The following is a 27,341-nucleotide window of genomic DNA, read 5'->3' on the forward strand; positions in this document are numbered from 1 at the left end:
AAAGGAAAAAAAAATGGGAACTATCATACACCAGCCCACGCAATCGCAAACGGAAAACGATTGTTGGGTGTGCTCTTCATTGGGCGATGTCATCACCGTCCATTGGTCACTTTGCAACGACGTTTTGCTACAACGCACTTCTTCATGGTCAACATTCATCTCAACGTTCTGCAGCACGTCTGATCAGCGGTTGTCTGCAAATTATTTTACGGAGGAGTTTCGTTGTATGTCGGAATTCCATCTGCAAAAGATGACAATTTTGCCATTATAACGCGAGAAAATTATAAACAAATTTTACAGTTTCCCGTGTTTTCTTGTGATTTATTCCATCTTGATTCCACTAAGACAGCCGATACGTGTGAGGGCTTTACTGATGGGCAAGACAGCCAATGCTGCCAAAATTTCCGGTCATCCACTCTTCCGAAGTGAGCAGAGGTTTTCAAATAGATTTTCAGAAAATGAAGGATAAACTAATGGTTAAACAGTCAGCGAATGGCACATTTTAATTTGCTATTATTCGTCAAGTGTCCCAGAATCATCATCAGTTGAGCCAAAATAACAGTACAAGTCCTAAAATGTCAATGAATGAACTTTTTCTTGGGGTATGGGTGGTAATTGTTAGACATCTAAGTAGGACAAGCAGGAAACTCAAAAATCATCTCTATAAATGACATGGGACTGACGTAGAACTAAACACATCCACACGTGACAAAATCAGGGATATAGAGATTTAAATGGTGCTTGATCCGCTCAAATGGTAGTAGCCATGACAACTAATGCAACGCAATGTTTGCAAATATTTGCAGAATGATGCTGTTGTTGTACATCAAGTGGTTCAAGATGGGTAAATGCTATCCCGGAAACATGCAAACGGCGATCGTTGCCTTCGTGCAGTTCGATTGACTGCGAATAACCGATCTATTCAGACAATTTTTTCAAGAAATCCGCAAACTGTTTATTTAATAGAAATAGATGCACTAAGTGAAGGTCTGTACTTGCCAGTCTTGCCATCTTTTGTGGCTAACAACTAAATTCTGGCTAAACATGACTGTCTGCATTGCGATTTTCCACCGGATAACGAACAGTGGAAACCATCTTCTTTATACCCAGGTACTGTTATAGAGAACGAACTTCTAACAATGGAACGCAAAGCAATCAAGACGCTTGAGTACAGCTGACGGAAGGATTAACGAAACGTGAGTTTTTTCCTGGACGGTATCAAGAGAGACCTCATGTTTTACCTCGGTTAGTCGTACGTACCTATAATGTGTAAGTTTTCTGATGCGAACTATTTCTGGGCGCAGGAAAACCGTGGAAGCTCAGACTCCATATGGGTCAAACACATCGTTGGATCGCAATTTTGTATTGTATTTGCGCCGCACCACTAGACACCTAAAGATAAGTGTTAAGTTTCCCCGTGGGACGGTCGCTTGCGGTAGAAGCGATGGGCCGTTTTGTGGCCCAGAACGCCAAAAAAGATAGCGAGACTTACAAAATGTCGAGTAGATCCCCATGATTTTAAATTTTTCGTAGTTTTGAATCCAAGTACTAGTGAGTTCGTGTAAATGTGAAGACCCAACCATCACATGTTTTCAGTTTAGGAAAGTTCACCATTTTCAGCGCAAGGAATATGCGTGGTGCAGTTGTAGCAATCAAAATGCTCGGCCGATCAATCCTCGTAGACTTGAACTACCAAGCGATCTAGGACAGTGAATGTTTGTACACAATAAAAAATCAAGCGGCCCCAAAAATATCTTTACTCCGACGAGCTTTCGTGGGAAAGGCTGAGCAAGTTACATCATTCAATGCTGAATTTTAAGCTTGTCGAAAAACCATTTAAAAGATTCAAACCAAGTGTATGCGGTTCTACTGTATTAAGGGTTCACGGATCCAGCGAATAACGCTATGCTCATGGTGAATATGGTTACCTGGACATGGTAAATCCACTAGACTGGGTGCGTTTACTTTCGATTATAATCGATGTTTGGTGTCTCGCTTTACCTAGCGCGTGTGATTTTCTAAACACAAATGAAGATTGGATAGAAGATTAATTAAACAACTCATGCTAAACTAGCTCCAAATTAGTGATACCGCACGAACCGCTTTTGTTTCACAAGTGATATATGGAATAGTTAGAAGTTGACATCCAGCCAGTCAAGATTCTGCATAACCCCAAAATCTTTCCCCAGTTTGTCTGAAATTTGTCACCTTTGCTTCTAAGTCCGATAGACGAATCCATTGATCTGATTCATAGGCCGCTGAAGATGACACGTACAATATTTGCGGCAATTGTTGATTCTCCATAGCAGCCATAGTTTCACTCGGAAAAGTTTTCCATGAATGTCGGTGCACAGCCTCAATGATTTATACATCATCTCAAACATTTCACAAAAGCCATTTGAGAAGGCCTACTGCACACCAGTCGCCCCCACACATTGAATGAAGAGTGGAGCATTGGCCCGTCTTAATATTCATTCTATTCTGTTCTTACTTTTGCTAAATCAATTCAACTTATTTTGAACAGCCAATAAAGCTGGTTTGAATAGAGTAAAATCCAGCCTCCATTGTTCTCCATTCGCCGGGGACTACGGATAACTGTTGGATAGTTCTTTCTTACCCGCCGTTATGAGTTCACTCCTATCAGCGCTTTCTTGGAATAGAATGGTGTTTCAATGGCAATCTTCGTGTATCTGTCCAGCCGTGCATTCACCTCGGAAATGTGGTCAGAGCTTCCGGGATTTCCCCATTTCGATGCCGATCATTCATCATCACTCTTCGTGAGATTATATCTTTCGCGAGGGACGCTTTGTAGCCAGCATACCAAAATTCTGCACCCAGGGATTTCCCCTTAGAGTTACAGATTTTTAGTGTTTACATAAGCGACGGAACATAAATGTTTTCATCTGCCACTGGATAATGTTCACGGCGGCTCGTAGCAACGCGCATAATCTGACCAATTCAAACCGTACCAAGGGAAATGTACCTGGTACATAAAAAAGTCGTGAATTTATGTTACGCCTTTGATAATTCAGGCTCCTGAAATTTCAAGGTCCATAGCTATCCGTTCTACCTCAATGCAAATTGGAGCTGAGTATTAATACCGCACGCATTTCAGTTTTTCACTTCATTCCTATAAAAACAAGCCTTTAAGTCTATTCACCAACCTGTCTGAGGACAGCTGTTGTCTTCCTTCCGTTGTTGAGAGACTAACACACGAAAAAATGATTTTCACGATGGGACTTTATGAATGAAGTGACTTTGCTGGTGCGCACGTGACCCTATGTTTTTTAGTCCTCCAGCTTGATTTTCACAGTTGCTTTCTATAGTCGCTGCCTCCATCAAAACCTCAGCTCTAAAGTTTGGATTAATTCAGCTGACTGGCAAAAATAAGGTCAATGCGCACCCAGAACATGTGGAAAAAAACAAGGCTGAAAAAACAATTTCGGGTGTTTTGCAGTTCCGGCGATAAATTGAGTATAAAAAAAGGGTTAGGAGTTGAACGTGAACCCTATTAGAACGTCGTGCTTCCGTGTATGAAGAAGCATTGTACGTCATAAAAAGCCCATGAGCGCTTGTTCCAAGTGACCTCCACAGTAGAAAATTAGGCTGGCTGTACCGCCGCCGTAATATTCATAAAATCGTCGATTTCAGCGGTTTGATAACTAAGTCAATAAGTCACCTGATACCGCTGAAATTAACAACTCCGGAAAGATTCACGTATGGATTTTACCACTACAACGGTAAAGTATGTAGGTAAACCACTAAGCGTCAGGTTGTGTCTCAACAGGCTTTTCGAAATACAGGTTACACTTTGCGATTCCGTACATAAACCTGACGAGGGTGATTTTGTTTAACCAATCCTACTAGAGGGCTTAATATTGTTTGTCTTGGGGACACTGCTCACCTCACTGTCAAATTTTCAGTATCCGATGCGCAGTAGTCAGGGGCACATATAATGAAAAGCACACAATAAATACCAAAAGACAATGCTTATAATAGCGTTTGAATGCACAAACAAACCGTAAATTGCAAAACGGGCACCAGCAACAGTCAGTTTTAACCCGGACAATAGGTTATTTTTTAGGCCTAAAGAATGACTGATTGTGCCTCAACCCGTCAAGTGCAGGTTTCATGAAGTTAGCTTACAGCTCTGTTACAAACGGCACACAACCCCGCTGAGCGATTCAGGAGTTAGTGGACGCAAAACTCAAACGAAGTTATCAGAACCAGCCTCTCTAATACTCACCCAACGGTATGATATGGGATGTAAACAGCCACTGCTAAAAATATCCAATGCGCTGCTCAAAGCCGGAACGTCTGTCTGTGGTGCCACTCAGCTAACTTCATCCGAACATTGGACCGCTGTCCTGGTCACAGATCCCTCCTGGTCGCAGTGACAACTGACCCTATGCGCCATCTCAGTATCCGTGCAGGCCTTTAAGCTTGGTGGACGCGGAAGGCCAAACGATGGAGATGTATACAATGCTGAAAAAGGCCGCAATATGGTCGACTGACCCATGATAACCAGATGTCAGCAAAATTACCAGGGAAACACTTGGCGCACAGTGGAACGTTTTGACCACTGGGCACAGTATTTTGATCTGCATCCACTCCAGAATCCTAGCCTTCATCAAGAAGGTGGACCGTGGAGTTCTAGCCACCTTCATTTACAGAGAGGTTTGACTGTTTTTCCCTGTCTAAGGGTCATCTTGCTGCTGGTCCTGATGACATCCCACTTGCCCTTTCCAAGGATGACGTTGGATTTCCTGGTCAGTGTCTGTCTGGCCTATTTGAGTCTGTCTAGTAAAAGAAGACCGTCCCAGCCAACCGGCGGGGATCGAATGTAGTGCCCATTGTCGTAAATTATCTGCGCGATAAAGGTCTAAATCATAGTGATTTCAGTTTGATACCTGTTGTAAGAGAGCCTCTGGCGTCACTGATTTATCGTCGTCTCATGGCGGCTTTCAAATCGTTACCACGTAAGAATCAAGGGTGATTTCGGTCGGATAGAGGCTGTGTTGTCCACACCTGCACTCTCCGTCCATTGTTAAAGCAAGGCTATTTGTGCACGCAATCCATAAACTTTGAACTATTTAACTAGACTTGTGCGTTCGAGTCTGTTGAAAAATTTTGGTTACTACCTAACCTTGCTCAAGAAGATCTGCCACAGAAGATTGTAAACATACCCCGATGCCCATATTCACATACCTCTGCGTAGATGTGAGTGCATAATCTACTCTTCATAAATGGTATTCGATTTCTGTTTAGCTTCGCCAAATGGTGGAACGATGGGACAATGCGAGAAGGTCTTCATTGTTGCTGTTGTGAACATTGTCCATTTGGAGTACGCAGATTACATCGCGCCAACTTAGAACACCAAAACGCCCGCGCTGTTAAATAGACTGACTACTACCATATCATTTTGGCGTGTGCCCAGCAGCTGAAAAGTGCAGTGTCATGCTTCAGAAAGTGCAGTGTGTAACAATGTCCCTTACGATTTTGGGAGGGTCGTAGGACGTTGTACAAAGATTAACACACCACAGCGGTGGTGTTGCCTCCCGAAAGTTCGGCTGCCTGTGTCAGTGCGAGGACCTCAAAACCTACTTCACGTTTTTCTTAAGTTGGATCACCAGTTGCGTCAAAAATGTGTATCACAATATCCCAAAATCGCGCGACCCAGGTTCAGTATGGGATTTGTTGTTGTTGTTTGAGTGCGAGAACTTATCCTGCGGGATGTTGTAAGGCGTCCGCAGGCTTTTGACCACTGATATCCAAGACACTCAGCTGGTTTTGGCTACCATTAGTGTAAGTAACAAGGTGACTAAAACATGGGTATCTGCTTGTGCCGCAGGTACCTCAATAGGAAAATCGTTGGGCATGACAGACTACGATGGCTAGGTCAGGCGCTGGACTGGCCTAAAAGCCGTCTTCCGGGACAAGTGTTGTTGGTCTCTTCAAAATTTGACTGGCACATATGAGATTTTGTGCCTACTTACGATCAGCCTCAATGGACAGATGAATTAATGAGATTTTGCCATCGTACATAGGCTTTTAACTTTGCTGTCTCAGAAATCAAATAGCTTGCCTTATTATGTTATGTTATTCAGTGATAATTTTTTTTAACACAGAGGGATTATTTTCGTCTATCCAACTGAGGTTATGTTTAAAATAACAGTCACTTATTATCTCTTAACGTAATCTATTCCAACTAGGTTGACGAATTTCGGTCGGATTATCGGAAGGTTATACCCACCGTTAAGTGAAACAAATATGTGTTTACTAAGTCAACTAAACTACCACTACTTACTGCACTGTGATCTCTACTGAGCCTGTTTTCATGACGCAGTCATGTATCAATGTATCCGTGACTTTTTGTTACCAACTACTAGTGGTGGGTTTATTATGACAATCGACTTAGTTCAACCTAAAATGGACGTGACGAGTGAGTATCCATGTTAAAGTTGATCATGTCGGTTTGAAATTGGTGCCCCTATATTAAGGCGATTATCGTTGTAGGAGGGGATTAAATTTTGAAGGCATCGGCGGCTATCGAACGTCTAGGGTGCAAGCGGTCTTCAAGATAAATGAACTCGTGATGACTTTATTCAGCCTATTTACCTGATGACCTGGTTGAATTCAGCTTCGACGTCGATTGCGCAACCATACTATTACGTCACCTAAGTGAGGAATCCTCTTTCAGCCATGTAAAAGGTGTAACCAATTATCTGTGCTCCAAAACAATGGTTGCCCAATTCCCCATTTGCCGGTGCACTTTTAGCCCACGTTTCAGTTTTGTTGATCCTACTTGGCCGTTGTCCAAACTTCCGTCCGATGGAAGGAGCTAGTAACTGCGAGTAGGGTTTGCGGCGGTCCTTCTATTTTGGGTGTGGGTTTTGATGCGTGTGGAGCGTGTGGAGGGGGATTTTTTCGTTACAAGGGCCTGAACCCTTCATGTTATGAGTGCTTGCGCACCAAAGCCATCCTCTCACCTAAGTTGGTCTCTCATACAGTGTTGGACAATGTAGTATGACGAACACAAGCTGTGACTGGGACAAATAAAAACTTCTCCCATAGAAATTGTAACGCATTTCCATTTCAGCTAAATACAGCTATTTTATTGTTAGGCCAATCAGCCTGAGTCTTCGGTTAAGGAGCGCAGTGTCGCAGCTGTCTACATATTGGCAACCTGTCACCATCCCACCGCCACCATCCCTCATACGTAGATCAAACAATAAAATCTACGGTGGCGGTGCATTGCTGCCAAAAACTGATTTCACGATGCCAATGATGATGATGTTGTTGTTGATGGAGCGATACTCCTTTGTCCCTTTCCTCAAGTGTCCGATATACTCATCGTAAATTTCGGTAACCGTTGATAGTCTTTCATTACGAAGTAACCTTGTTTGCTGTCGGAAACACTCATCAGTGGAGACTGGTCTGATGTCAACATCCAAATATTCTCCGAATGTCACAGAAATAAGTACATTTCTACTATTCAAAACATCGCAATGTAAATTTCTGTCAGCAAATTTCCTGCGATAAATGCGTCATACGTGGAATTTCTAACTACCTACAAGCATCATAGAAATGGCGGCGAAATTCAGGTGCACAATCGCGTTGAAGGAAGGAGAAGTGCAATGAACTGCTCTCTTTGCCCAGGCGACGGGAATTTGCACAACTTGTAATGGTGGCAAATTATGCACAACACGTGGACAACTAATTGGTGATGGTACTTAGCTTTCCTGAACCTGTCGGTCCCGTGCTGGTCCATATTAAATAAATATTCACTGAGTGTACTGCAGATGAAGCCTCAAACTGTTGGTAGTTTTGCAAGATGCTAAATATATCTCATGGAAGATAATCTGCTTACGAAAATCCAGCCAACTTAGGAAGCTTTTACACAACATAACTTTTTAACCTCTTCTCTTCAAGCATGATTATCAATTGTAGTTGTCTTTTTTGTTGATTCCAGCAACTATGACTTCGCTACCGCATCCGAATTCCAACTACTAACTCCAGTGTGATTTCTACTGAGCCTGATTTGGCCAGGTAACTTGGCAATCTCTGATATTGTGGAAGGTCATGCGATAAGGGGCGGGTATTTTGAAGTAACACTGATGAAAATCAGCATAAACTGCTGAAAGGCAAATGAAATTTAAGAGTTTTATTCATTGTGCGAGTTTGCACATGGTGGATCTTCTTTATTCAAATCTCACCTAGACAGGAATCCAACATTGAATCTAGTAGTTTGTAGTTTGAGGACATCATTATTGGGAGCAAGGTTTTTGTCCTTAATTTGGTAGTGAGAATTTCTATCTACAACACAACAACAGCAAAGTTATTCTGTCACCTATGAGGAGAATGAGTCGTGCTGACGTGAGTCTATTTATTCTTGGTAATTATACGGCTATAGGGAATAAAAAACAAGTCGCAAATATTTATTGTTTGTCGTACTTCTGCAGTTTACAGCAGGACATATACGATCTGACCTCGACGATACGCAGCAACACATTTACAAATGTTTACGCCAACATACAACATATGACAAGACGGTCTTCATAATTAGGTAAAATTCAGCGCCTCATTGTTACCATCGCTTTACCGGAGTAAGCTACATATATATCAACCGGCAGATTGGATAGGGAGCAAAGTATTTTTGAGTAACATTAATAACAGCAGGGGCGCAACCAAAAAAGAAGAAAACGTGCGCAGAAAACAGTTACGTATGAGTTAGAATCCATTTACTTGCCACTCGAGTGTTACAGTTAGTGATGGTATCGGCAATGGTTGCCACACAGTTAATGTTCAATTCAACAAATATCCGATTAGTCGCTAACCCCTTCTCTTGCTTGTGTCCGTTGTCAGAAATATTCCAACATTCTAAAGATACAAAACCCACAAGGCGTCACGTAATTTATTCGATGTACATTGAGCAACAATTGGATAAACATGGACAATTTATTATGAGCTGTTCAATATTTTGATATCAGCACAAAACGCTCCAATGTATGTCTATTTAGAAAACATTTTTGTAAAATATAAGATAGTCAAACTTTTCCATAGTCATTTTGAACCAAAATATCACTTCGTATTATTATTATTTTATCATTTTTACACAACGGGCTATTCAGCTAATCGTACAGAATAAGGAAATTTGAGGAAAAATATCATTGAGGCCGGATAGGCAATCATACCATTTAGGGCTTATTTCCGGAATAAGTTATCAGCAGCAAAAATGTAGGAATTAGTGGATTTCACCGGCGTGGATGATATTCGAGCAAGCAAACAGGCATCTGAATAGAAACATCCATCTCGAATCCTGGTCATATTTCATTAGATTTTTCAGAACCTTAAAGCCGGCCTATTACTTTCGCAATAGCCGTCACTATTTTTCAGCTGATTGGACTTTGCTGAAGATGGAAAACTAATCGCGCCCTCCCTTCTATCTCGCGGGGCCGAAATACATCTCAACAATGGAAAGTCTGACACTGTACTAGGTACGCAAGTTGCTAAAATACTAGCTGCGCGACACAGAAATAAGAGCCGTGATGGGGCATGCTGTAATTACGCAAACATTTGAATGACACGACTGATCTAAGTGTGTCGAAAAATCGTATTCCGCTTTGCTCATGAGTCACACTATTAGGAACACATTCTGATAGAATCCGACAAGCGAAATTGTAGGCCATTTATAGATTGCAAACAAACGGTCTTCTTAACCGAACCAAGTTATAGCACTACAATACATGTATCAGGCAAAAATCTTAACTGCAAATGTGGCGGTTGAATATTCGTGTAAGTGTTAGTTGGTTCCATAGATAACAGAGGCGAATTCCCGAACACCCAATCAGAAATTACTCATAAAACCTGGTTCGAACTACCTGAATGTGTGTGTCATGGAAGGTACGGATTTCCAAATTAAGAAGCCAAGATGTTAGGCTAATGGCAATTTCAACCGATGACCCTATAAGGCCGCCTGTTTGTCGGATTGTATGATAGATGTAAGAAGGAAAACATGGGAAATTACAAAAAAGAGATAAAAAAATGAATGCGCCGAAAGCCTAGAACAACATATTATTTAGACTAAACAGAGTTTCAAGGAGAAACTGGAAAACCTGCTTTACGGTACATAAACTGTGTTATACGAAATTAAAATTGGCGATAAATAACCGGTGATTTTTGAATAATCCTAGTCAATGCCCAGAAGAAATCCAGAAGAAAGCAGAGGTCAATACCAGGATTGCGACAGTCAAACGGGCACCAGAAACAGCAACCGTTCGGCAAAATCTATCCCATGTTTCACTGAGAAAATTAATGCTTTCAACGAGAAACGATGACAATATAGCGCAGAACCCCTAAGAAAGTATCAAGGGATCACACAATTAGGAAAAGAAAATTGGGGAAATGAACTAAGAAACTGTCAAAGTTGATCAATTGTATCAAATCCCAACGAAGTAGAAAAAATCCGGGATCATTCAAAACCATTTACACCATGCAGCGAATGTTCACAATATCCATGTGATATCTATGCCCGGCTTACCTCCAACAGTCGATTAGGACTCTTTGACTTTGAGTGAGGCGATAAGTGGATTTGAGTGGAGCAATCGAGATGGATAGTAGAGTGATTGCAATTTGGAAAGATAGTGCTATAATAGGTTGAACCGACGTCATTCGGCGGATTTCGTTTACGCGTGTGAAATGATGTCGCGAAAGCTTAAATTAAGGCAACACATTCCGGTGCATCGGCAGAACGGAGAATACGTGTGGTTTTGTCCGTCTTAAACGCTTGACAATTGACACTGTGATTTTGCATTTTTTTCTAGAGCGTGATCCATAAACGACAAATCAGCTTGGAACATGGTCGCTGATAGTCCGGAAAATCAACACTTCAGTATGATGGCGGAGGATCGGAGGAGATGCGGTGCCTGACGCGAATTAAAGAATAAAACGGCCATGCAATATTCGTCAGGGACCACCTCAGTCCCTGAAAATCAAGCATCTCATTATTTCACAGCGAATAATAGAAGGCCGACGCTAGCCAAGTCCATCTTTTGGAGAGCTTCATTAAAACATAATCAAACTACGACCTCGTACACCATTTACAAAGTTTAAACACCAACCAAATGCACTTCATTCCATGTTTTTTTTCTTGCTATATTTATTTCCTCTGGTTTTTTTATTCTCTTAGACCGCGTGATATTTTACCTGTCGCTTGTGTATGGTTATGGTAGTTCTTCCGATATTTCGTTTTTATTTAACAAATTCCCGGGTACATGCGACACAGCTTGCATGTCTTTTTGTTCATTCTAGTTACCGTAAATAAATTATTGAATTATAAACGTTTTTTCCGAAAGGCTGTGTGTTTTTCTCCTGCTCTTTTTTGTCTGTTTACTTTTACATTAATAACCCGGCGAAAATACCAAAGGATTTACCTCCGGTTTTCCATTTTTCTGGATGTATCCTTTCGGTGTTCAGGAAGATGATATGCACTGTGTCGCGCACGCGAATACCGTGGTACCAATATTTACGGACTACGCAATGCTGGATGCAAGGGTTAGCAACCGAACACATATGGCGATGTGTGGGGAGCGGTCGCAGAAAACAGGGCTCAAGAAAGTTTAACCCGTCTAACCGCAGTCACTCCACCTTCGCCAGCTTACCCTCATATGGTAAGTTACCTCAGCTCATAAATTGATAAACCTTAAGATTTATCGTATTTTTGGAAGCCTGTAATTACTGTGTTTAGTTACTCGCATTCTGTTTGTTAAATTTTTATTTGGGACCGTTTTGTTCGATTATATTTTATTTGAGGCTAACACTTACTTTCTGTGGTTATTTCCTCTTCTATATTTTGAATGAAAAGACGCGGCATTTTGGAGCACGTAAAACATTCCCTGTGACAAAATTGAAGAATCCAACAAACACACCGGGGGGTCATTCTGGGTAGTCAAGGAATGAAAGAGTAGTATTCCAATTTTGTGTGTAACGACACTTAAAATTTGGGGCACTTCGGAACGTTCCCATAAAGCGTAGATCTGATTCCGTTCAGGCATGCTTATTTTCGCCCGGTTTCGCAGAGTTATTGGCAAAACCAGTGACATAAAAAGAGAAGACAGTCGGATAGCCTGGTCGCTTACCTCCTGTTGACTTCAAATACATATCGGGACCATGAGGTAATCTGAGAAAACATTACACACCCGAGGACGCACCACCATTCCCCCAATTGTCCGAATATTCATAATTTATCACCTTGCTAGATCATTCGAGCGCACACTGGGGCTCGAGACTGAATGGATCTCAGACTTCGAAATAAACACCGACGCTTGGTTGACAGTGGTTGATTCGAAATTGGACTTTGTTGCCGACTGGCTTTCAAGTTTTCCATACTTCGTAGAGCCCTACTGTTAACAAAAGTAAAGGAACACCTTGCTTTTATACTAAGTTGTCTTTTTCAATTTCCCCAAACTTGTGCAATTTGATTATGAATAATCCACGTTGGTGTAATAATGTAAGGTGTGCAATGATATATGTCCAGCTGAAAGAAGTTGATTCCAGTTCATTTGAATCAACAAGTCAGCGTGACATTTGAATTCACTTTGGAATCATTGCTAGTTTGTAAAAAAAAACCTCCTCTTGCTTCCAAACTGAACACACGTTTTTCTACTCTGTCAGCATATTTGCAATTGCTCGTACGTAAATGTGGACCAACAAAAATATCTATTGGCCGAATCCTATAAATATTTCATTTTGGAATATTTCGAAGATAATCGATCGAAAGGCGAAGGACGCGCATTTATTCAATAAATCTCGATTTGAAAATAGAATCGCCTATATCACGAACCGTTCCAGTGAGTAGGAAGTCGGTTATCACACCGAAATCGTTGACTCAGAAGCATTGTTGCGGCCCACAAGCTGAAAATATTATCTCGAGAACACTGCTCGCTCTCGAATCATGCTAGGGATGTCGTCACCTCGGGTACCGTGAATATAACCACGATATGTTTCAGGCTTCCAAGTCGAAGTCTACCTCACAACAATTGTACAACGTTAAATCATGGTCACAGGATCCTATTCTGCTAAATCTCTAAGGAACATGAAAAACATGTTGGTAAATTAGGTTTTTTTCACTTGATATTTCTGCAATTTTGCTAGGAACTTGGATCCTCGTGTCACATGTTTGAGTGCGCATTTTTCTCTACCAACATGAGAAAAGCAACGAAATGGATAGTTGACGAACATAGAATGGCGAATAAGCGTAAACGTTTGTATCCCAATAAATTTGGGATCTTTGCAATTCTAATTAATATTGCAATATCTACATCTAGCGGAGCATGTGAACTCTGCACAATATAACAGCGCACATTTTTTAAGTAGTGGGTATAATTCTTTAATCGGTGACGACAATTAATTCGGTACTGCCCTCGGGAAGGACAACGAAATTAACTGTGGGTGATCAGCATCCACGAACTGTATCGCAAAGCGATGGTGATCTGGATAAGCTCGCGATGGTGCTGGGCTACAGGGACCGAAAACTGATTATGCATACTGGTCACACTGGATATCATTTGATTGAAAAAACAGAAATCGTCAACGTCATCAGAAAGAATTCGTAAAATAGCTGTATTCGGGGACCCTGTTTTTGTGATTGCGTCGATGTTCGGGCCAATATTTTCATGCTAGCTGATAGTAACTTCTTCGGGGTCACCCTTAATACACTGAAGAAATAAAGGCAAAATTTTATCCCATTCAAGCGAGCACCCGTGATAATTTGACAACAGTTTTTTTTCTACTTCAATCGATTTTGTTTCGATTATGTCGTGGTACTTAACGGTATTCGTCCGGCCTAAGAATCAACCGCATAAAGCTACCATGAAATAATCCAAAAATTGTAAAGGCTTTCATGCAAGGAAAACACAAAGGTTGGACGCTGGCAATCATTCCGTATTTCCCCTGTGATAGCCTTTGAAAGGATGCTGCCTCATCACATTTCTCTATATTTTCCCTTTACTTTATTCTCACTTATCTTACAGTCTCTCCTAAGACTAGCATTCACGAAGGCATTTAGTAACGACAGAACTCAGACATTTCGTGCTAGCTCCCAGATTACTCCACCTGGCCAAGCGTTGGTTACACTTCTGTTTCCGAAAACCTGGTCTAACATTGTAAGTAGCAACCTCTTCAGCAAGCAATGGTTTGGTGTTCGCCGTGGTTTGCACAACCATTTTAGCTTCTGGAGCCGGATTAATGTTAAATGGAAATTCCCGTTGCAACCGTGTTGTTGCGGGGTCCCCAACATCAAAATTTATGAGCTATCGCCCCAAGAAAACGACTGATGCTGACCTTAGAATGTCTTGATACCCATGTTCGAGCAGCCTACTAGCTATACGACAATGCCGTCAGCGCTGCAATCGAATGCGCACTTTCCTCAATACCCAGATGTACACCACTTTGACGCTGAAATTGTGTCAAGTTAGAGGACGCGACTCATGGCCAGCAGGTTCGAGCGTTGACCACAATCAAATTTAGTGTAATCTCTACAACTTCCATTACCTCCCCAGGATTGTAAATGGCGTATGTGGTGACTGCATGGCGACTGTGAAGATGCACGTCGTCGGTGGCAACTGCGTACTCTGGGGCGGGATGACATAGTTTCCTCCCAAAAACACATGTGTTTTCCATTTCACTTTGGAGGCGAAAAAACTTTTTCTGAGTGTTCCTGGGCACGTTTCAACACAGGTGTTCTGAGATGAGTTTGGCGTCCTTATCATTGTCCCTTCAAGTACGCAAGCAAATAGTGATTGAAAGGATGGACACCCTTGGATGAAACCGTTTGTGCACTAAATATTTCGGGGATCCCTATGTAGTCTCATACGTTGGAAAGTCCAAGATCTGTAAGAACGACCTTGGCATTTATTGATAGGGAGACCGTGGAATGCTTCTTCAACACCCAGTAATACTGAACCCTTGGGTCGTCTGCATTCACGGCGATATTCTGACACACCCACATAATGGACTTTAGGTCAGCACTTCCTACACCAGGGCGGCAGCTTCCTACCCTAAAATCCTTGTTTCACGGGCAACCACAAGGGAAAAAGCAAAATTGGTGCCAGCAGCCCTATTGTAACCGGGATTTATTTCGTCTGTTTGATATGCATCATATCATATTCTCTCAGTTATCTGGGATACTCATCTTTCCGAAAACACAAACCAACCGATGAGGCAAGCGATTACTGAGGACTTCACTTCAGACTTTGCACAAGGTGGATCCTATGTAACCGGGTGGCTGGCGATTGAGATAAAAAATGTGGCATTCAGTCCAGGGGTTTGTGTGCCCTTGAAATAAAGGAATTGGTGACCAAGATGACCAACACTTCGATATTCAGCGTAAAGAACACGAGGTGTTTCTTCACTAAAACTGGTCATTTCCGTCTTATCCTTGTCGGTTTCTCACACGCGATGCTGATAGACACTGGGCGCGGATCCAAAGAGATATGTTGCGGATATTTTTGGCTCTGTGAACACATTTGATTTCCTTGGTATCGTTTGTCAACCAGAGTTTCCTTCAAGATTTAGACAGTTTCACTTCCCAGTTTTATAACCAGTGCTTGAGCAAAGTTCGTAGCGTCGTGCATCAAGAAAAAACCTACAGAGTTGCTTTGCAGTTCGAGTCAAATCTGATGAGGTAGCACTTCTAAGACATATGCGACATGAGGATCTGTAAATAATTTGTCTGTCAGGTGACTTCATTGTAACTTATGGGGTGCAGTAAAACAAAGGTCCCACAAATCGAGCGTTAGTAAGTTATGGATTCACACGTTTTGTAGATGATGGCATTGTGATTGATTTGTATTTGTGGCCGGCACGCTGGTAGAAAGAAACATGTGGACAGGGTACTTCGGTTATTATGGTATATAGTACCGCATGAAACCAGTCTGTTTTCATCCAACAGTTGTGGAAATCGGTACAATTTTCCGTATATATCGCTGGCAGTCGATGTTGGCGGCCGAATTGTTTCACAGCCTACCAGTCTGTGAATTCGGGCATCTGGCAACCAGAAAGATGTACGTGTTATGCCTTGCCGCAGCAAGCATTTAATGCAAATAATTTTTACTTAGTAGTGTCAGAGCGGCTCTTCTTCGGAGCCTATGCACGAAAGCCAGCAATCAAATTTTCTTCGTGGGACCCCTTTGCAGACGTTAGTACACGTAAGCGCAAAGCCAACTATCAGCAAGTTTGCAGGCAGGCAATGATCCCGCTGCACAGTGACTGAGGGTGACACCCACTCCTTTACTTGCAGCGGCAGCAGACTCTAGGCTGCAGGAGGTGCACAGCCAAATGCCTGTGGATAGTGACCGCTTGGTTCACTCTCTCGCTCTGCTTACTTATGAATTCGTGCTTCTAATTCAGAGCACATATCAATACCAGAAGGTTCTATTGGGTGGGAACAATTGCCCTGTTCACCTGGATATTTCTGAGCGTGGGGCGCGGAACCACGGAGACTGAGATGCCTGTGAGTGTGTGCGCCGGAAGGCAACACATGTGGCACTTTTGCATCACGAGCAACGTGATCAGGAAAATAAGAACGGCGTACAAGGAGAGAGTTATTAACTAGCTAGAGAGAAATAAGGCAGGCGCCAACACTGTCATTTTCGCTGCTTACCTTGTTGAATACAGCGAGACCCCTCAATGACAACACACGACGGCAGGCAGGGTACTCATTTATTTGTGTATTTACAATTCACGGTTGTTTGTGGGATGAGATAATGCCAAGGCACCTACAGCAACCACTACCGATAATGGTTTTTGTGTGGTACTTTCTCTTTTACGGTAAAAGTTATGAGGCGTCGTATTGCAAACAGTCATTCAGCATGCCGTAAACTTCGATGGAATTGTGCGTTGTGTTTGCAGGTTTTCAAAAGGAGTATCATAGACTTAAATGTACCTTCATGAATGCACTTGTTTACTGAAGTGGTGCAAATAAATCAGTGGGAGAGTCAGAGTGTACATAAATGTTCACGCATACTTGACAATATCAACCGGACACAAAAAATAATTGAATTTAGAACACGAAGCAAGATAACCAACTTACTGACTTTTTCATCAAAACGGTGGTGACCGATTCTAGGGTTGTGGAATGTAACAAAGAGCCCATAAACCTAGTGAATACGGAATGAATTGGTTCAAATTCTAAACGCTAGCAGAAATGGGAAACGCAAACTAAATTATTAAGGTATTTGTAGGTGAACCATATGGCTTACGGAAGCTGGTGAAATCATGCAGTTACAACTGTGAGTGATATGTTATCCATGGTGCGGGCTGACCAAATACGTCACAGGCAACTTCTCATCATTAATGGTACGTTTGTGCGAGCTGGCCCTAAGCATGGCAGCAATAAACTCAAAGCGTAACTTTTTCCTTCGTCCAGAAGTCCCCACTGAATCACGCTGATAGCACTATATCCTGCTGCTATAAGTGTTACAGATAATGGAAAGACTCTTTTCACGGAGAACGAGACTTGTTTGTTGCTGTATTCTTTTGGCTCCCCGAGATTCTCCACCACCACATTATGAGACACCGGTTTTTGGAAAAAGCGTATGCATCGACATGTATGGTGATCCGGGCCCAGAGGTAATTTGGGATATATCTCAACATTTTGTAACGCATGCTGGCACATTCCACGTGCAGTCATAATTCTGGCATTTAGGATAAAAGCGTTCATGGCACTATCCAAGAGTGGCTATATGCGTCACAATAATTAATTGCATTGAAAGCAGCTGGTTTGAATGTTTTATTGAATTTGCATATTTTCATTGTGAAAAATACACGACTAACGAGGGACAGGTAACGTCATGTTGTGTGCCAAACAAAGTTGCTTCTCATTCTTTGTGGGCCAAAATCAAGACCACATTGGTCGCCATTACCACGCAGCGCAATTAAAAAATCAGGCTTTAATAATTCGTTTTCACACCTTCTCACCTTCTTCTCTGTTGAATAATATAGAGAATTCAGGTTAAAAACCCAACCCGGTGTGACACGAGAGATTTGCCATAAGATAAGACAGTTTTCTTCAAACGATCTTCAAAGCCGAACCGTTTATGGCATTTCTGAAATTAATGTGAAAAATTTCACGCCCCCTGGAAGCTAAATTTAATAACAGGATTGGTATGTGGAAGTCTAGATAAACTCATGTGAGTCAAGTATGAGCTTATTACTAAGTTGTCAGTTCTGAGGTGAGCATCGTAAGTGAATCGTTGTTTTTACACACTTGAAAAGAACAAGTAACACAAGAAAGTAGAATATATGTGTTGTGTGCTGATAGGCAAATTACCTTTTCCACAAATATTCACACAAATTCCCTCTATGATATAACGAAGTATAAAAGAGCGCCTTCGGGAATATCAAGTGTACCAAATTAATCGGGATTAAATTGAGTGTTCCTTATCTTTGTGCTTATTAGTTTCTCAGTTTTACAAAACTCAAGATGTCCAATGATTTCCCTTGTAATTTAAGATTGTGATGATGGGCGTTGACTTTTTGCATCTGCCCGGCCATCATAAGACACTTATTTCTCCAGTCGCGGTAGAAATCGTGCAGCTTTGTTAATGTCAAAGTTTTGTCGCGAGCGATTTTGCTAGGTTATCCATTCACAGCGCTTCTATCGCATTTTAGCTACGCCATTCCGCCGATGTTGACATGAACCTTCAGGCCTCAAGGTTTCTGATGTTTTCGCACACAATCAAAACTCTTGTTTTGGATATTAAAATACCATCTGTTTTGCATAGTTGTTCTTGGGAATTTGAAGCAAAAAACCCGTATGTTTCTGGTTACACTTTATTCTCACTATAAGAGGGCTAAACTCCATGGTATAACTCACTGTATATAGTTGAGTTTGTGGTCATCAGCTCGTTGGCTGATTTCAGCAGTGTGATTGCAGATTGACAGATCTGATGCAATCACATTGTTCAACGCTCTGAACAAGCATATGACTACGATGCATACGCCATCGGCTTTTATCGCCTTGGGGAATAGCAAGGTAAAATATCCGAATCCCCTATCTCCCTAATCACTAAATTATAGTTTTATAGCTTTCAAAATATATGAGCATACCCCCTGGAGTTTGTGAATGAAGCGTTGCAAGGTAACAAAAAGGCGTGCCTAACACTTGGAGAGGCCAAAGTGTATCGCAGTAAAATTCCAGGACACGAGATCTGTTGCCTTAGTTTTTGTCGCATTTTCTGCATCTTTTTGGCACTTTGACGTTTGCGTTCAGCGATACAGCAAATTTTGCGGTAAACCTACTGGCTTATGCTTTATTAAAACCTGTGACTCGTTTAATCAGCACGAACGCATTTGTGGTATTCCAGCGATAAAGTCATTACAGCCAGAGAATTATACATTCATTGCATGGTGTTCACAAGAGTTCTGGCCTTTTAGGAGTTTGTCTATGGCGTGAGAAGTATTAGCGGCTGTTTAGGGAACCGGCCTGCGGAAAGGCGTGTCCAACATCCGAATTTCCGTGACCGGGAAACATATTTCATTCAATATGTTGGTGAATATGTCGGCTGAAAACAGTGGTCGTGCAAAATGTGTATCGCAAATATAAATGTTGCTTGATTCGACGATGTTTTCCTTCTATGCTCAACAACTTAACATGATGAATACTCATGTTTATTTAAACTTTGTAAGAAGTTTAGTAAACCGGGTCCTCACCTTTCTCCTCGCACTCCTTTTCTGGAACGTTTTAAAAAATAATGTCATATTTACTAAATATTGCACTCACATGAATCCGCACCATTTATGTAATTAGTACCATCGTCTGCGGCACATAACTCTCAATGCATTTTCTCCAGAGCGCGCACAAACATTTGATATGTAAATTTAAATTATTTCGAACAAACTCTTCGGATCACATAAAGTGCAAGTTATTTATTGAGCAAATCGAAGACAAACAAGATGGAGTTGATGAACATTACAAACACAATTCCTGCAGCGCACGCGCTTTAAACGTGTATCCGGAATAAGACGAAAGAAAAACCTATAGTGGCCTGGAGACATCTACAGAATAAACCTATGGTATAAGCAAAGCTGGCCATAAGCACACGCAAGCCGATTACCACGGGATTCTTTCCTATTTGATATTTTGAAATATATTGTTTTTTTTAATCATCTTCTTTGAGCAGTTTGCACTCAAACACCTGAGAATTAAAGACACAATTATTATTAGTATATATTTGGTACGAGTGTCGGTTTTTTTTCAAAAAAACAAAACAAAATATAACTCGCTCTCTTGTATCCTTGCGCTCACTATGTTTAATTAATTGACCACGATAGGCCACTTTAAACAAGAGCTCAAGATGTAATGTTTACACCCCGATATTTCTTCTGGGTTGCTCAAAATTTTGCATCGTATATCTCGAATTGCACGTCGTATAAGGCAGTCTGAATTTGTCAAACTTACCTAGTTGAAAACACCTTTGAACTTGGCGGTTTCAAGTGGCAAACATGCTTCAATTTTACAAAACAGATTATCCACACAAACGTAGACACAATATAATGGGTTGTGCTGTTTTCGACTTCTTACGGGAGCCCTCAATGGTGTATTGGTCGCAAATTTGTAATTAACGGTAGAGTTTTATCAAACGTTGACATGAAGTTATCGTTTAGGGAGTTGAGGAAATAGTAAATTTAATGCACACCAGTCAGTAGTCAGGGTGAAGCTTATTATCTCGGCTGTTTGTTGCATGTAATCATTTACCAGGCAGTATATTGTTTAAACATTGCACTGCACTCCGCCAGAGTTACTTACCCTCCTCTTCTTTAAGAATCACTTTAGAAAACCAGATAAGCAGCGTGTTAGAATCGCACTGGCAGAGCTAGCCACACGATGCGCCTCTATGAACGGAGCAGTAATTAAATAATGGCTCCTAAAATAGGCTCCACAAAGAAGATTGCAGATATTAAAAAACGTGGTGGACGCACAGTTTGCTCCTGTATGTGCGCGAAATTTTGAACGAACATGAAAATGACCAAGTTTCTATGTTTGTCCAAATGATCATCTGTCCCACAACCTACACAACATACACCTACACCAAATCTGACCAATTATTATAAAACCCATAATACCTCGTGAGAAATTGGTCACAAATTGTGATGAAAGCCTGAGCAGTTCGATACACGTTTTTGGCGCTTCATGGTGGACTCAAAACTGCCTTCCAAATCAAGGCACAAGAAGCCGCAAATAGCAAGCGTTTTGTTGAATAATTTGGAAGTGATTACAAAATATTTTTCTGGGTTTGTGATTCGACCCGTGGACCATTCGTACGCTGGACAGCGGATGTGTTCCAATAGAAGATTATAGCCGCCAACGAAAGTTTCGGGAAGCACAGGGGAGACACTTCCAGCAAAAACGACACCCTAAATTATAATCTGCCTTGCATACAAGGCTTTATTTCTGGTAAATTATGTATCAGTCGATAGCCGTATATGTAAAATTGCTGGAGCATTTTCGCAATGCAAGACAGAAACCGCAATAGAATGAATTAAAATATCCGGGTTTTGGAATAAGGCAAGTTGGGTGATGTTCGCTATAGTTCATGTTAAGTAGTTTGCATATCACAAAGAATTGTTCAGCTTTATCCGGTGATCCTCAAAATCCTTGTACCACAAAAATTGTACGATTTGTTCTGCCGTCGGTCACTGGATAATTAAGATTATCTTCGGGGTGTAAAATTTCCAAAAGAATCAGGGAATCACTCTCTCAGTGAAACCTTTTCGGGTATTTGGAATACTGAATTTCTGAGTTTTTCTATTCCTACTCCTATATGATAGCGCGAAACCGAAAAGTTTAACACAGTGTACAATGGAATAAATTTTCTGTTTGCTGGTTTATAACCACCAAAGATGCACTACTCCCATTTGTTTTGGCACTCCTGTAATGAAATGGTTCCAGCATGGATACCTTAGTAATGCCAGATAGACCAATGTAAAAATTAAGCATTTGGTAAATTTGGTGGTAGCGTCTTTCCACACGTTTTCAGTACCGAATGCGGCTGTAGCACTTTGATTCGTTTACTGACATAAGTCTGAGAAAATTTCATATCTCAAACTAGACTCAAGTTCTGGTTTTCCGACCATGAAATTTTATAAATGCATCATGAGAAACCCCTGAAAAGTGTCATACAAGTGTCACAAAATGCATTGCTTTAGTTAGCTCTAACCCGTTATATGCCTGTTCTATATGTAAATGTACTTGAAATAACGCTATCCTAACTTTTGGCAGGTTTTGCCGGCCCAGATAACCGAAATTCAAGAGCGCGTCAGCCAGAGTTCCTCCAGTGGATTGCCCTATCACCAGCCCCGAATGGCTAGGAGTTAAATCTAATTTAGTCGGTTTATTCAGCCGGATAGCCTCACAATCACTCGCAATAAGTTTATTGGCACTAAAACTTCCGAGTGACCTAGTTTCCGCTTAAAAACATCACCACAGCTCAAATGAGACACACATTCCACCAAATGCTTTCGTCATCAAGGGCTTTGCGAAGTGCAATTGTATCTATATTTTTCTTGATGGTAAAATCTTCGACTGTCGCTTGATGCATTTCCAAAAATCACACCAAAATTGATATGTATCACCTTGAGTAACAAAGGTGATGAAAAATACGTACCTTGAAATATATTCGCATGCCCTGATTTGATTTAGGTGCGATTATTTTACATTTGAAGATATCTGTCGCACACTGGGTGATGAAGTTTCAAAGTGATCGGAGTTTAATTACTCCTCGTTTCTTATATCTTAGCGGACTATCATAGCGACTAGGCAGAGTAGAGCTGCATCGTTTTATGCAGGTGATACATGATATATTGGATGTGTAAACGTGAGGTATTTTTCAGAGACTTCTTCCCCATAAGTTGCGAAACAAAGCATTTCCTTTATCACACATTTTTTGAACGGAGCACGCACATATATCTACTTGACAACCCTTCCAGGTAGCAGTGGTTGTAATTTAGACCACACGAAACATGCCTGTGTATCTAGCTGTCAAATACCGGGCTGATATTCCTCTAAGCAATTAAGATGCTTCCAAACCAATATTTATCTACAAAATTTCGTAATATTAACGGTATGGGCATTGTATTTTCACGTTTCTGCTCGTACATACAAAGGTGTTCTTGACATCGCAAGGAAAGTAACAGATTTTAGAGCGGGCACAGATTTTATGGACGAAAAAATGTATGAGCTTCATAAGAACCTATCCATTTGACTTGGGGATGTTAATTACATGAAGGGCATCTTCGATGTTTTTTTACTGACAACGGCGGTAGGTAATTTTAGTTTGAGGTTCAAGATGTCCACTAACGAGAAACTGTTATGAGAATAGTTTTTGGCAACGTGGTTCTGCCGTGCGTGATAAAAGTAATCCCATTTTGAATCTTGGCTTAGCTTTGTGCAGTTCGATTGTGAATATGCTTGTGTAAGACGTGTACTTTGATTGCAGAGAATACAAGCAACAATGGCATATTATTTTACCTACATTTGACCCAAAACGTGAGGTGATTTTTAGAGCTAGAAAAAATAATCTACTTGTTCTTAATGAAAATAGCCGTGGCTAGTGACTCATTTAGACGATGCAAAAGAACATAATCAAAAGGCTCAGAAAAATTTTCACCTGACAGGAAATCAAACGGCAACCTGAGCAAATAAATGGTGAAGTTCAGAAAAGCCAGTGCCGCCATGCATTCAAACAAGGCCGTTATCGATTTTCCAGAAGAAAACGCTGAATTTTCCTCTCCGCGGGTCACTGAATATACATTTTTCACGGACCTTCTCTCTTTGCGAGGGCTGATATCACTCACTTGGTGGTAGTAACATCTTTAACCAAGTGAGTGTTTTCATTGGGTGTCAGGAGTGACGGCAGATAAATGAACACAATGACCGGAACTGGAATGACATCATTTCAATTAGACTTGACAGGGTCTATACGTAATCAGCGCACACTCAAACAAACACTATAGCGATTATGACCATTTCAATTTCATTCCGAGAACTGCTGCTTGAAGGTTGCTTACATACAGTATTGATCGGAGCCTTTGATTATCTGATTATGTGGGGTTTGTCTTTTCAAAATTTAAATACATGGGTCGTCTGATAAAATTAGTAGGTGTTATGGGATATGTGCTTTTATGTTGGCTTTTACCAATTCGACCAGAACCACTCGATAGCACTATGAACGTTCTTGTATTATAAAGACTCTCATAAATATTGCTAACCAATTTCACACAGTTCTAGAGAAAGAATCAGCACGACTTTCTTTGTCAAAACGATCAACCTGTTTTGGAATATCTGGGATATCAGTCATTTTTACATTGAAAAGATATTTTATCAATGCCACATTTTTATCGCATTAGTTAAAATTTAAAAAAAAATGGTTTTGTCGTTTGAAGACCATGAACAAGAATAACATCTTGCTAAATTTACTGAACCACATAACATGACTGCAGCCGAGAATCTTGCGTTATTGCTCAACCGAACCACATACACTAACACGGTCAATAGAGTCAGGGTCACCCCAAGGTTATGACGCACAATGCATCATTCAGATAAAATGAACAGTAGCATCTAGTCAGCGGTGTTTGACGTCATATTTTTCAAGATCAATGGATTGCAGATCCTCAGAATAACTGTCACCTTGTTACATCATGCGAACCTGTTGGCAGCCGTTAAAATTTTAATTGAGCGCCAAACATGATCACCGGACACTTCCAGACAACTACCACAGATGTGATACCGCTTTTGTAAATATTTCGGGTTCAAATAAGTCTCATAAACTACTGCAGATTCACGTGAAATCTATTTCCTCCAACCTGAATTTCAGAGAAAATTGAGGCGTGCGTCTAAGGTTGGTTAGAAACGGGCGTTCACATTTCTGTGGCATCACCCCCGTTCCGGTTGTCTGAAATAGGAATGAGGAGAACATTCAAAATGATAGGCATGGCAGCAGGGAGGTTAATGTTTGATCCTTTTTGGAATGAAAGAGGAGCGGATGATGCACAGTTAACCAGAACAGTAAATCCCGACGCCCAGAAGAATAGCTCTCTTTGAGTATTAGAGGTGACACCTCGACTCATGATTTCATGAGGATCTTGGTGGCGGAGTATTTGGGAATTCCAGTGAGGGTTTTTCCGTAGTTAAAGTGACAGCTGGAAACTACTGTGTGGCTTCTTCATACTAATCTGTGATCTTCAAGTGTGTACACAAAAATAGGAATCTTAATTTTGCTGACCGCCTTAGTTGGTGACTCTATGGCAACATACCGATATAGGTTTGCTCCGAAAATTAGAACCAAAACGCGGAGGAAAACATCTCAGATAGGGGACCACCATCAACGGGACGTGTGTATTACGAGATAGAAAACAGTAGTTGTGGAAACCAAGAAAACTAGAACAATGGAACAGAAGGTTTGAATAGTTACCTGGTGAAGTCGGTTAACATGATGTGAACCTGGAATATTGTTGCTCAACATAAATGACCGTTGGTGACTTATTAAATTGCCCCGGTCTCAAAAAGTAAAATGTAGTTAGAAGTAGGCGATTTCTAAATGGAGACAATTTAAAAGCTCCGTTTCACAAATTAAGTATGAATGTAAACTAGGTAGTCTCGTTGGCACCAGTGTCGTACGAACCCCAGTTTAGGGGACATTTTCCATGAGGTGATAGTGCTACGACATAAGGTCAGACGAACACGGTGAGTTCGTCGAACATTTGTTACGATCGAACAGCAATTGCGACCGGAAACAAGGCAGTTTAAATTCGAACCATCTTTCAGCCGACTCTAATGATTACATCAGAGAGGCGTTGAGCCGGATCAAGAATTTATTACGTACGCCCACACCGGTTTTCGAGCGGTTGTTTCTTTGTCTCGGTTGATCATAGGTGGACGTCTGTGCGCTTGTGTACGGGGCGCCATGGAGTGGACGTGAAATTTTTATGTCGCCTTTTGACCTTTCTCCGGCACATGATGAAATCGGACGTGATTCAGACATTTAGGGGTAACCGCACGGCCCTGTTTGACATCATTGTTCAGCCGACCTAATGATTACATCAGAGAGGCGTTGAGCCGGATCAAGAATTTATTACGTACGCCCACACCGGTTTTCGAGCGGTTGTTTCTTTGTCTCGGTTGATCATAGGTGGACGTCTGTGCGCTTGTGTACGGGGCGCCATGGAGTGGACGTGAAATTTTTATGTCGCTTTTTGACCTTTCTCCGGCACATGATGAAATCGGACGTGATTCAGACGTTTAGGGCTAACCGCACGGCCCTGTTTGACATCATTGTTCCGCTGCGCAGTAGTTTTGTGCGCAGCCATATTAGTATCTGCTACAACAGGTATGATTTGTGAGGGGCGTATGTCGAAGATTAGAACAACATAGTTTCTGGCGGTAATCAGACTGGGTACTTCAACGCTGTACCATCATTGCACTGATATACGTCGGTATCCTAACGTCAAAGCTTCCGCAAATGGCCAGGGGATGCCTTAACCTGTAGTGGCTTCATATGGCTTAGACTGAAAAATTGGCTCTGGTAGCCAGGTCGTTATATGTTTGCAGGTTTTTTCGAGTTCCTGGCGGACCTTGCAGGTGGGGACAGGGGAGTTGTCAGAATAAATGATGTTCACACAACGTGACGATCTGCTGACTAAGTTCAAAGCATGAGAACAGGAGCAATGAGGAAGTGATAGGTTGAAAGAAGTATTGTCAAGTTGGAGGCAGGAGCATTGGTGAAACGAAATTAAAAGGAAAGAAATAGCCCAATAAATAGCGAGCAAATTACATACATTTATGATAAGTGCAACTTCATTGCCCGACCTGGCAGTCGAAATCCTATCATTGGTTGGCGATATAATATGAGGACACATCAAATCATGACTAATCAGCATCTACTCGGAGAGTTTTCAGTACATTCAGATTCTAATGACGGAGGCTTTCAATGGCAGTGACATGTGTCTCTCACGTTTCCACTGAGCATCAGTGGATTGAACCACACAAGCTAGAGTCAAATGTAGCTATATATTTGGGAAAGTAGGGCTTTAGCCGTGAGGTAGTGAGCCGTTAGGCTCGCCGTCAAAACAGCTGGTACGAGAAATGACTGAATAAAACGAGAATAAGTAATTTAACTCGGCCTAAAAATCTGACCACAGAGTTGCCACGTCGTACGCTCGAAATCGGTTTCGTTTTTCCCTCGTGCAAATTCGTGAAATTTTTTTCCGTTGCTCAATCTATTCACAGAGTACACACGAGTAATTGTTGAATTATATTACTCTAACCAAACATTTGAGTGATAACC

The 27,341-nt window shown here is 41.4% G+C and overlaps 1 protein-coding gene across 1 annotated transcript in view; it reads left to right on the top strand.

The window, feature by feature from the left end:
- T265_12011 (hypothetical protein) overlaps positions 1–27,341 on the top strand; it is a gene marked incomplete at both ends in the record, with an annotated part of 35,779 nt that overhangs the window by 7,254 nt on the left and 1,184 nt on the right. Inside the window, one exon of the mRNA XM_009178893.1 lies at positions 4,703–4,769. Coding sequence (XP_009177157.1) covers positions 4,703–4,769 — 67 coding nt within the window. The remainder of the gene's footprint in view (positions 1–4,702; positions 4,770–27,341) is intronic.

This window comes from Opisthorchis viverrini (assembly GCF_000715545.1).
Source record: "Opisthorchis viverrini unplaced genomic scaffold opera_v5_719, whole genome shotgun sequence".
NCBI classification, from domain to species: Eukaryota; Metazoa; Platyhelminthes; class Trematoda; order Opisthorchiida; family Opisthorchiidae; genus Opisthorchis; species Opisthorchis viverrini.